This window comes from Protobothrops mucrosquamatus, unplaced genomic scaffold, assembly GCF_001527695.2.
Source record: "Protobothrops mucrosquamatus isolate PMUCROS unplaced genomic scaffold, P.Mucros_1.0 scaffold3145, whole genome shotgun sequence".
NCBI lineage: Eukaryota > Metazoa > Chordata > Lepidosauria > Squamata > Viperidae > Protobothrops > Protobothrops mucrosquamatus.
Window position 1 is genome coordinate 329,889 of NW_015389145.1, and position 12,823 is coordinate 342,711.

Genomic DNA, 12,823 nt, shown 5'->3' on the forward strand with positions numbered 1-12,823 from the left:
TCTATCTATCTCTCTATTTATATTTATCTCAATTTATATCTATATCTATCTATATCTATCCCTATCTCTATCCATCTAATCTATTTATATCCATCTATCTATCTATCTATCTATCTATCTATCTATCTATCTATCTATCTATCTATCTATCTATCTATCTATCTCTATCTATTGATATCTATCTCGCTCTCTCTCTCTCTCCATCCATCCATCCATCCACAAACACATATATAAATAAATAAATAAATAAATAAATAAAAATAAATTCAGATACTGGGTTGTTGTATGGAAACAGACACAACACCAATCGCCCACTTAACAATGACCACAACTGCCGAGAAAGCCACACACACATTCAAGGGTGGCAAGCAAAATAAGTAAATAAATAAAATCTGGATTTTTATTATTAGTGGGAAATAAACCGAAACAAAGGAGACCAAGAAGAGAGAAAAGACTCAAAAGTTATCTGAGTCTCGCCAAGGTGAGTGGCTGAGTCTTAAGAGGCGAGGCAAACCAAGCTGGATTTAGGAACAATTCATTTTATTATTATTTTTGCAGAGTTTCTGCACCTCAGTGAGTTTCAGAGGGGTGGACTTCAACTCCCAGAATCCCCCAGTTGAAGTCCACCCCTCTTAAACTCACTGAGGTTGAGTCACACTGACCCAGCGGTTATTCTGTATAAGGCCGAACCATTCAAACCAGCCTTGTGAGTATGACACAACCCACCAAGAATGCATCTCATTGTCTACAAAAGCAGAAACAATTGTGAAGAATCACCCAGGCTGCAGTTCAACTGGCCGAGCGCTTTGTTAACAAGAGGCTTTGTTCGGCCCGGTCACGCTATCAGTCTCTCTGCCCTCTGCAGATCCGGCTGTCGGCCCAGATTTAAGTCAGATCCACCCACGGAGATTGCGAATTCGAATCCCACCGACAAAAGGGGGAAGGGGAAAAAAAAACACCACATTATTGTGGCTTTCTCCCAGCTGGTTATATTATGTTTTTTTTTTTTTTTTGAAGAGAGGAAGGAAAAGATTGGAGAAATGAGGGTTTTGTGGGTTTTTCACGGAAAGCCAAGCTAACCTCAACCGCCTCTGTTAGATCACAACGTCCTTTTTCATTACAGCGAACGCTCCATCTCCAAATTCAGGGCTTTGCTGTCTTTTTGCGATTGTTTATAAAGCAAAAATCAGAATTCTGCAATTGGAGGTGCCGGATTTTCCTTTTTAAAGGATGAAAATACGGATCACACGCAGCAGTTGGGAGCGAAGCACGGAAGGAAGGTGCAAAAAAGGGTCCCAGGGTTGGGGGGCAAATTGCTAATAAAGCCACTCTTTGCAAGGAAAAAAAATTCGATTATTACAGAAAAGAATGGAACGCCTCTTTTTTTAAAAAAAAAACGAAATTAGGGCACGGTGTGTTTGGGCTTCCTTTCTTGACGGCGAGACGGGCGGCCGATCGATTTAATGAATTAAAATGAATAAAAGCGGCCTTTAAAAAAAGCGGGGGGGGGGGAGCTGCGATACGCTTGCGAGGAAGAACGAACTGAATATTTCCGATTTATTATTTTTTTTGCCCGTGATGATTCAGCACCTGCAGGAGGCCGCCGGTGTTTATTCCATGCAGTCTTTCCATTCAATCCCCTTGTTAGAAAATAATAATAATAATAATAATAAAAAACAGTTTATCGCAACACGTTAAGAGGTTGGAGGCCCCTTAAATCCCACTTGATAATCACGGATGTTGTCAGATTTGGGCTTTTTTTTTTTTTTTTTTGCCTTGTATTCAAACGGTCAAAAAGCAGCTTAATTTGCAGCGGGGCTTCTGTTCCAGATTGCAGAATAGCCATTTCCCACGAGGTCTGTGGCTTTTTTTTTTTTTCCCCATCAGACCTCCGAGAACGACACGGCGGCGCTCTGCACGATCCCAGGAGCATCTTTAGAAACTTTAGAAGGAGCATTCCTGTTTTATTCTGCCTCCCAAGCATGCAATTTTCAATCAGGGCTATTTTTAAGACGGGTGGACTTCAATTCCCAGAATTCCCCAGCCAGCAACGCTGGCTGGGGAATTCTGGGAGTTGAAGTCCACCCGGAGCACCAATAAAATATGGCTTCTCTGCTCTCCCACTTCCTTTCCAATCGCCAATACGGTGCCATCCAGATGTTAAAAGCTGTCATTCCCAGCTAAATGTCCCCCCCCTCTGCCTTACCCTGCATTTTAGGCAGGGGCAAAACACCTATTATTATTATTATTTTCTGCAGCACCCCTCTACCCATCTCCCACTCCCCAGCCACTCCCACTAATGCACCTTCATCCCTTTTGAAATTCCAGTTTTTTTTCTTTTTTGCATCCTTAAACGGAGCATTCTCACCTAGGGGTGGGATTGAGAAGCCCAAACAGGACGGATCTCATCCCACCCACCCAACACCCAGGAAAATAAACAGACAAACAACCGCATCCACCACAAAGGGTGCGTGGAAAACCATAGCCCTGGGGGAAAGGGGAAAAAAAAAGGGGGGGGGGGTTTGATATTTTTAGCATCCTCCATCTGCCCGTTTGCAAAATCTAAAAATACTCCAAAAGGGGAGGATGCGACTGTCTTAAAGAGGCACCACCCCAAAATTTAAAAAAATAATAATGAAAAATCACCTCTTGGTGCCCCTTCCTTTCACATCAGTTTTTTTTGTTCATTCCTGGCCGCTCGAAACAGAGGTCTTATTGCAAATGTATATACTCCCCCCCCCCAATTTTCACCATTTAGCCATTCCCAGGGGGGGGAGAAAAGACATTTTTACAGCCCCCCCCCCCAAATAACACACCCACTTTCCACCTGTATGCAAAATAGGGCGGGGAAGTAAATACTGCTTTTTTTCCCCCCTGCTTTTGATCCTCTCCACCCTTTGGGGGGAGGGGGTTTGCTCAGCAGGTCCCAACGACCCGCCCCTGGTTAATTTGCACAAATGAGAGCCAGACGACCATCCATATATAGATGCATGCATGCATGCATACGTACACATGTGTCTTAAAACGGGAGGGGTGCAATTAAATTGCATGGCTCCACCCTAGATCAAAGGCGGGGGGGGGCTCTAAAAACCTTAAATGCAAAAAAAGACATTTTGCATTCAAAAGGCAGCATCGCCTTCCCCCCCCCCCGCTCCCCTTTCTAGCCCCCGCCTCTTTTTGCACGTTTACAAAAGGGAAGAAGGAGCGTGCAAGATGACCTCATTTATTCCTGGGAAAGAATAAATAATTTTTTTTTTAATGCAATAGTACCTGTAGGGTTTTTTTTTCTTTTCTTCACCCCAGGGGGGGTGGGGGGCGTTGGAGAGGGTCATCTCCCCGGTTTTCGAGATTCTTTTTTTTGGGGGGGGGAAGGGTTTTTTAAAAGGACCTTCCATTTTAGGGGTGCAGCTGTTTATTCATTGGGGGCGCCCCTGTTTCTTGCGACGGCGATCCGGCGGGGGGGGGAGGGAAAGAGCTTAAAGCCATGTCCCCCCCTTGTGTGTGTTTTCTTTGGGGAGGGGGTGTATGAAGGCAGCAGTAGCCCCCCCTTAGATCTGAACCGCTCCTGCTTTCATCACCTTAGACTATTGGATGGGGAGGGGGGACAAGAGACCAAGAAGGAGGCATCAAATTGCATCCAAAAAAAAAAAGGACAGCAAGGTTGCTTTATGTATTTATCTCTCGCTAGCCCCCTCCCCATTCACGCCCTTCACCAAAAGACCCCCCCCCCAGGCCAAAAACAGAAAAATGCGTGGGAGGGAGAGCCGCTCGCCTATGCACCCAGTCCAATGCGAGCCGGGCAGCCGTGCACGCCGTCCGTCTCCTTGCAACGACCCTTCCCCATTTAGGAAAAAAAACACACAAAAAACACGCGACCCTCCCCACCACCATTGCGGGTGGGCGGCTGAGCCGCACGGCGGAGAGAATCCCCCGCGCTCTTGCGTGCACCTGCCGTTATGCAAGCCGGGGAGCATTGCACGCCGGTGCCCGCCTTGCATCGGGCGCTACTTACATCTCGGAGGACGCTGGCTGTGGCTGGCTGGCGGGCGGTCGGTCAGTGGCGGCGGCGGCGGCGGCGGCGGCGGCTGCGAGGCTCGCGCTCCCCGAATGAAGCTGCTCGCTTCGGCAGAGGCAGCAAAATGGCGGCCGAGCTGTCACATCCGGGCATTTCGGAGAGGGGCGGGGGAAGGAGAGGAGGAGGGGGAAGGAGGAGGAGGCCGCCATCTTGGTGGGCCTCCTTTTTCACTCCCTTTCTGAGGGGAGAAGCAAAGGAAAACACCCTAAAATTTCCATAAAATCCACTCCAAACTGGGCAGCAGCCTCCCAAGTGGAGAGGGGGGGGGACAAAAAAACCCCCCTCATTGTCTGAAATGGTATAGGTTCTCCTGCTTGAGCAGGGGGCTGGACTAGAAGACCTCCAAGGTCCCTTCCAGCTCTATTCTCATTGATTCATTGAAATGGTATGGGTTCTCCTGCTTGAGCAGGGGGCTGGACTAGAAGACCTCCAAGGTCCCGTCCAGCTCTATTCCGATTGATTCATTAATTGTAATGGTATAGGTTCTCCTGCTTGAGCGGGGGGCTGGACTAGAAGACCTCCAAGGTCCCTTCCAGCTCTATTCACATTAATTGAAATGGTATGAGTTCTCCTGCTTGAGCAGGGGGCTGGACTAGAAGACCTCTAAGGTCCCTTCCCGCTCTATTCTGATTGATCAAATGAAATGGTCTAGGGTCTCCTGCTTGAGCAGGGGGCTGGACTAGAAGACCTCCAAGGTCCCCCCAGCTCTATTCTCAGATTCATTGATTTAATTGAAATGGTATGGGTTCTCCTGCTTGAGCAAGGGGCTGGACTAGAAGACCTCCAAGGTCCCTTCCAGCTCTATTCACATTGATTCATTGATTAATTGAAATGGTATAGTTTCTCCTGCTTGAGTAGGGGGCTGGACTAGAAGATCTCCAAGGTCCCTTCCAGTTCTATTCTGTTCTAAAAGGGGATCACACAACCCTGGGATATTGCAACCATCATAAATATGAATCAGTTGCCAAGCAACCTATTTTGATTACGTGATAAGGGGATGCTGGGAAAAACAGCCATAAGTCAATTGTTTCAGCACTGTCGTAACTCCGAGCAGTGACTAAACAAACGGACTGTAAGTCAAGGACTATTTTAATTCCTATTTCTTGTTTTATCCTTTCCGTTGTTAATCGAAACATCGTGCCAAGGCCCCGATGCCAATCCAGGCAATTTCCATTTTCGCCGTGTCTTGGAACATCAGGGTAACTTCCAGAAATAGATATCGGGAGAAAAAAGTCAAAAAAGCAGCCAAATCTGGAAGTTTTATTAAAATTACAACAGTTCCCTAGAAAATATATACACACAGAGATCGAGCAATACCATTTGGGAAATAGTTGGCTTATTCCTTAAAAAAAAAAAAAAAGAATCAAGAAACTGGCCAGCACACGGTGACAGATCCAGGATGATCCCGAAGGAAGGGATCAGCCGCCAAGATCAGGACATCAAAAGGGGATTTTCCTATGTCCAGGAATAGCTGCCCACGCAGGTGAAGGTGGCCACACAAATTTATTTTCCAAGCTCTGCGAAACGAGATCCTGGTCTGTATCAGCTCTTCAAGTACGAATCTTGGGGCGCAAGGACGTTTGCCATCCCGAAAAGACGTCCCTATCCCAAACTCTGCAATAATGCCCCCCTCCCCAAATCCTTGGCAGCCCCATCCATTGGGGACGCCGTTCATCTGGGTATCCCAGTCCCTCCTGGCAGAGTTAATTCAGGGACACCGGGTTGAAAACCGGGGGTAGCACCCGCTTGGAGTGGGTTTTCACCCAAGGGTGCTCCATCACGGCTTGCAGCGGGAGACGTTCGGCTGGGTTGTGACGCAGCAGCTTCACAATCAAATCCTTGGCGCCTTCGGTCACAAAAGGGGGGAACCTCAGATCGACCTGTAAGGAATGGAAGCGGAGCTAAAATGAGCATACAGCTAAAACAGCAAGGCATGGAGAGATAGAATCAAGATCACCTGAAGTGTTAATACCACTTTACAAGGCCTTGATAAGGCCACACTTGGAATACGGCATCCAGTTTTGGTCGCCACAATGTAAAAAAGATGTTGAGACTCTGGAAAGAGTGCAGAGAAAAGCAACAAAGATTATTAGGGGACTGGAGGCTAAAGCATATAAGGAACAGCTGCTGGAATTGGGTATGTCTAGTTTAATGAAAAGAAGGACGAGGGGGGACAGGATAGCAGTCTTCCAGTATCTCAGGGGCTGCCCCAAAGAAGAGGCAGTCAAGCTATTCTCCAAAGCGCCTGAAGGCAGGAGAAGAAGCAACAGGTGGAAACTAAGCAAGGAGAGAAGCAACCTAGAACTAAGGAGAAACTTCCTGACAGTGAGAACAATTAACCAGTGGAACAACCTGCCTCCAGAAGCAGTGAATGCTCCAACACTGGAGGTTTTTCACAAGAGACTGGACAGCCATTGGTCCAAAATGGTACAAGGTTTCCTGCCTGAGCAGGGGTTGGACTAGATGACCTCCAAGGTCCCTTCCAACTTTATGATGATGATGATGATGATGTTACTGAGACCAGCAAACCTTATTTTAGCTTAGCAGGTTGCCTGGAAACCCAGGCATCATGGTTAGTTCAAGAGCAGAAAACTGACTTATCCGATCATCACAGGCTTCTTAGCCTGGAACAAACAGGGAATCCTCGAATCACAGCCAAAATTTCCGTTGCTAAGCAAGACAGCTGTGAAGTGAGTTTTGCCCCATTTTACGACCTTGCTCGCCCTGGTTCTTAAGTGAATCACTGCAGTTGTTGAGTTAGTAACGTGGGGCGTTCAGCAGATCTGACTTCCCCATTGACTTGGTTCAGAAGTTTGCAAAAGGGGGATCACACAACTCCAGGACGCCGCGACCGTCATAAATATGAGCCAGTTGCCAAGGGTCTGAGTTTTGATCCCGTGACCACGGGGGGATGCTGCAAAGGTCCTTAATTGTGATAAGTCCCTTTTTTCAGCGCCATTGTAACTCCGACTGGTCACTAACCGAACCGTTGTAATCTAGGACGTGTATATATATATATATTAATACAAATATGTAAATAAATTGAAAGAGAGCCAATTTGGTGTTATGGGAAAGAGGCTGGTCTAGAAACCAAAAGGTCGCGAATTTTAATCCTACCTCAGTCAGCAAAGCCTCGTCTTGAATGTCCCAAGAGGCAACTGGACTGTTTTTCCTTTGAAGACGTTTCGCTTCTCGTCCCAGAAGCTTCTTCGGTTTGGTTCGTTTAAGTCAGAACCGAAGAAGCTTCTGGGATGAGAAGCGAAACGTCTTCAAGGAAAAGCAAAAGTCCAGTTGCCTCTTGGGAAAAAGCACCTTTGGGACAACCGTGTCCTGGTGGCCCGGAGGGAAAGGGAGGAGCAGGGTAATGTGCGTGCCTCCGCAAATGGGTACACGCGCAAAGGGGCCGCTAGCACCCATGTGCATGCGCAAATGGGCTGCTAGCGCTCGCACGGCGGTGCTAGCACGAGTGGGGTGTGTTCACACCCACATTCATGTACTCACCAGCCATTGCCATGGCCCAGTGGCCAACAGGCCACGGCCCAGTACCGGCCCAAAAGTTGGGGACCCCTGACCTGGAGGACTGAGGATCTCCATAGACCTTTATCTTGAATTAAGCTAGTCTCGGGCAGAACCTCCTGCGTGATAGCAGACGGGCTCACCGACACGATCCGGCGATAGGTCTCGGAGTGGCATTCGCTCTCGAAGGGCGGAGTCCCCACCAGGAACTCGTAGCACAGGATCCCGATGCACCAGAGATCCACCTTCTCGTTGTGGGGTTTGCCTTCGATCATCTCCGGGGGCAGGTAATCCAGAGTGCCGCACATGGTCTTCCTCCTGAGGAGCAATGGGGGGGAAGGGGGGCTTAACCAAAGCCGGCGATTCCCGAGAAAGCCCAGAGGAAGCATTGGACCCTCCGAATCGCCCACCCTGGACTTCCGGTTTGCCGATGCGGTCGCCGCAGACATTCGGAAGGCGAGCTCCGTCTTCCACGTCCGATTTCTCTTCAAATCGCCCACCCTGGGGAGGGGGGGGTCCGCCGACTCACCTGAGCGAGGGGGCGTGCACCGACCAGCCGAAATCAGCGATCTTCAGCTCCCCTTTTAGCCCCATCAGCAGATTCTCGGGCTTGATGTCGCGATGGATGACCTTCTTGTTGTGACAGTACAGGAGGGCGTCGGCCAGCTCTTCTATGAACTGCAGAGATGGGCAAAGGGGGGGGGGTTGGCGATGCCACCCTCTCCGAGGCCCGAAACAGCCCAGCTGCCCCTTTGGTGCACGAAGGAAGGGGAAGAGACTGGTTCGAACCCACAGGCTCAATAGAAAATAAAATAAATTATTGTGGGGGTCCTACCGGTGCTCTCTGAGCTGGGGGGGGGTCCTTGCAGACATTTCATGACCCAACTAGGGAACATCATCAGTGCTACAAGGGAGGGGAGTTGTGAAGAGGAGGCAGGTTATTTAATGTTAGCATGTTTGTCTGAGTGGATAGTTCCTTGATTGGGGAACTGCTTGATCGTTGGTCCAGTATTTAACCTTGGTGTTAATCTCTTGCTTATCTGGGGATTGATTGCTGGCAAGGTTTTGTGGTCTTTTGTCTTTGTCTCTTTTACATAGTATGTATATGTTGGTTTATCTCCATGTTCCTGTTGATGGCTGACTTGTCAGAGAGCCCAGTTTCCAGGAATTCTCTCCCATTCTTGGACTTGGCTTGCTCACCGTCCCCACATTGAAACTATGGTAAAGTCTATCCAATTAACAAATGCCTAATTAAGGCACCACCAAGAACACCCCCCCCCCAATAATGGCAGGGCAAGCTACTATACCAAGAGTCTTCAAACGTCCTTTTTAAGACTTGTGGACGTCAAGTCCCAGAATTCCTCAGCCAGGCACGCTGGCTGAGGAATTCTGGGAGTTGAAGTCCACAAGCCATCAAAGGGCCAAGTTGGAAGACCCCTGGACTATACAGTATATAAATAAGGAACAAACCCCACATGCCCTCACACTGATGATGTTACCTATTGGGGTCATGAAACGTCTCCGAGAAAACTACCAAGCTCAGAGGGAGCCCCAAGGACCAGCCCCTCCCCAGTCCAGCCCTGAGCTACAAAGATTCCCTTCTCAATAAATTACGAAAGACAGACCTGTCGGTTAACCGAAGTTGGAGTGCACCAAAAGTGGAGACCCCCAAAACCTCCCGTTTCTCATAAGAGGACACAACCCCCCCCATCCAAGTGTCCAGTCCTCAAGAGCGCGGCTGACCGTGGCACTTCTCTGCTCGTCGAAGCGCTGGTACTTCTGCAACTCCTTGTAGAGCTCCCCCCGAGGGGCGTATTCCAGGATCAGGTAGACCCGCTTCTTGTCGTGGAAGTAGTTGTAGAGGCGCAGGATGTTGGGGTGACTGCAGGGAAGGGGAGACACGGCAAATCAGAGGTCCCCAACCTTTGGGGCACTAGAGGCTGGTTCCACGGAGAGAGGGTGTGCTTTTGTATCCTGCCCGCATCCCACTGACAGGGCTTTGTTTGTGCAGCCCGGTTGCTCGCATGCCACGGCCCGATAACGGTCCACCGATTGCGGGTTGGGGACCCCTACGTTAAATGGCAACCCCAATAATTAAAACAAACAGAAATAGAAAATGGAATGGAATAGAATAGAAAATATAGAATAGAATATAGAGTAGAGTAGAATATAGAATACAAGAATCGAATAGAATATAGAATAATATAGAATATAGAATAGAATATAGAATAGAATATAGACTAATATAGAGTATAGAATAGAATATAGAATAGAAGAATATAGAATAGAATATAGAATAATCTTCTTATATAGATAAAAATGTAAATGTTTGTTTGTTCAAAATCTTAAATCTCCAAAAGTTCACCGATTGCTTTGAAATTTTGACACAACGTTGCATTCGAATACGCGCGTGTTTTTATATGCCTATATAATATAGATGTCATACCTGTGACAGGTAAAAACATGCTTTTTTGAAAAACAGCGCCATCTGTTGGACGTAAAAGCAACACACGCTACGATTTTACCATTCCATTTCAATGTTTCCAATTTACGATCCATTTACGATTTCCAAATTTCCAATTTTACGATTCCATTTCAATGTTTCCGATTGCATTGTTAAATTGAATTTTCATTGATTTCGATTTATTTTCATTTTGATTTAATTATTTCGTGTGACATTGCATTGGAATTGATGCACAGACAATGGAACAACAAAAAATATTGTATACCCACAAGCATTGTGAAATTAAACATATTAGAAACGTGCGCTTTCTCTTTTCTTTCTTTTCCATTTAACCAGACTGAGCCACAGCAACGCGTGGCCGGGTACAGCTACTATTGAATATAGAATAGAATAATATAGAATATAGAGTAGAATATAGAATAAAATATAGAAGAATAGAACATAGAATAGAATATAGAATATAGAGTATAGAATAGAATTTAGAATAGAATAGAATATAGAATATAGAATAGAGTATAGAATAGAATAGAATATAGAATAATATAGAATATAGAATAATATAGAGTATAGAATAGAATATAGAATAGAATATAGAAGAATATAGAATATAGAATAGAATAGAATAATGTAGAATATAGAATAGAATATAGAACAGAGAGAACAGAACAGAAGCTGGAAGGGACCTTGGAGGTCTTCTAGTCCAGCCCCTTTGGAGAATAATTGCTTACGCACAAACAGACACACCGTCTTCGTGGCAGTCCCTCAAATCCCAGAAGACTGCTATCCTGTCCCTCCCGATCCACCTTTTCTCTAGACTGGCCGTACCCAATTCTTGCAACCGTTCTTCGTATGTTTTACGGGGATAAGTCACAGGTTTTTTTTCCCAGTGCCGTAATAACTTCGGTCACCAAGCAAACCGCCGTTAAGTCGAGGACCGCCTGGGCGTAGATTTATATATTATAAATCTATAATTACACATTAATATAATTTACATCTTAACAGGTAAACGAACGTAGATAGCCCAGCTTGGGGCGCGCGTGGGAAGGAGGCGGTAGCTAAACGGTTGTTAAAATCGTGGACGTCGCCGTCAAGCCGCCAAACGCCGGCCTCCGCTCCCAGCCCCGACTCCACGCCACTCCACGCAGGTGGGCCCAGGTGTGGACTCACCTGAGGTGACACTGGATCTCGATCTCCCTCCTCAGCTGGTACTCCACCCCTTCCTTCTCCATCTGGGATTTGAAGAGCACCTTCAGTGCCACGATGAACTTGGAGTCCTTCTCCCGGGCTAGGTAGACGTTGCCAAATTTCCCTTTGCCCAGCGGCCGCCCAATCTCAAAGTCGTCGATGGTAAAGATCCGGCGTGGCCTGGCGTGGACACGTGGCAGGAGAGGGTCAAGGCGGGAGGAGCGTCCCACCCCGGTGGGATTTCAAACGCCCACTCCTCTTTTTTGGGGGGGCAAACCCCTGGGGGTGGGGGGGAATATATATACTCACTCTGGGCAGTCCTGCAAGGGTGGCACGCCGGAACCGGGGTCAATGGGCACCCGACCTGGGATACCTGCGGAGCCAGAAAGCGGAATCAGAACACAGTCCTTGACACACGAGCAACAATCCAGAGCAGGATTGCGGCAGGCAGACAAGGCGTTTGGTTCAGGCGCTCGATTTTACGACTGTACGACTTAAAGTGAGAATAGAACGGAATGGAATAGAATGGAATAATAAAATACAGGATAGGGATAGGGACAGGGATATGGAATGGAATGAGAACAGAATAGGAATAGAAATAGCAATAGGAATTAAGAATAGAATGGAATATAGAATATAATACAATAGAATAGAATAAGAAAGAGAATGGAATATAGAATAGAATGGAATGGAGAATAGAATAGAATAGAAATAAGGAATGAATAGAATAGAGAATAGGAATAGAATAGAGATCGGGATAGGGAAGGATAGGATAGAATAAGAATAATTAGAATACGAAATAGGAATATGTATAGAATAGAATTGAATTACAGAATAGAATAGAATTAGGAATAGAATAGAATCAGAAATATAGAATATTTCTGGGAACTGTGTCCAAAAACTCTGCAAAATGCATCAAGAAACTGCAGCTTCCTGCAATAACTCCAGCAATGCTACAAAAAACTGCACTACTCGGAACATCTTACATTTTAAGGAGGTACCTGGTTGACACCTAGGATGCTGGTAGCAACCCGTGTCAACCATCAGCGCTAGCCAATTTGAATGTTCAGTTGACTGAGGTTCATGTCTAAATAATAATAATAATAATAATAATAATAATAATAATAATAATAATATAAAAAAAAGTAGCAACAATGGCACATTGGAAGATCTGCAAGAAATATCATTTGCCTGTAAGGAAGAACTGGTGGGATCATAAAAAGTCATAGAAAATTTATTTATTTATTTATTCAATTTTTATCCCGCCCTTCTCCTTACGGACTCAGGGCGGCTGACAGCCTTATAAAACAAGTACAACAATAAATACCCAATTTAAAACCTGATTAAAAAGAAATATTTACTGTGGCCTATATAGTTAAAATTTCTCTTAAAACCCCACTAAAAATTCCCCTAGGCCAATCCCGCTTGTTGGAAGAGCCATGTCTTAAGGGCGCGGCGGAAGGAGGGGAGATCCGGGATCACCCGGATCTCTGGGGGTAGTTCGTTCCAGAGGGTGGGAGCTCCCACCGAGAAGGCCCTCCCCCTGGAGGTCGCCAGCCGGCACTGTCTGGCTGACGGCACCC

The 12,823-nt window shown here is 46.5% G+C and overlaps 1 protein-coding gene across 1 annotated transcript; it reads right to left on the bottom strand.

The window, feature by feature from the left end:
• Positions 1 to 5,409: 5,409 nt before the first annotated feature.
• LOC107297101 (aurora kinase B-B) lies at positions 5,410 to 11,613 on the bottom strand (the record flags this gene model as incomplete). The annotated part of the gene is made up of 6 exons (XM_015826459.1): positions 5,410 to 5,955; positions 7,735 to 7,909; positions 8,121 to 8,269; positions 9,335 to 9,473; positions 11,223 to 11,420; positions 11,550 to 11,613. Coding segments are annotated over 6 exons (902 nt in total), but the record flags the coding sequence as incomplete, so codon positions are not given.
• Between the last annotated feature and the right edge of the window lie 1,210 nt (positions 11,614 to 12,823).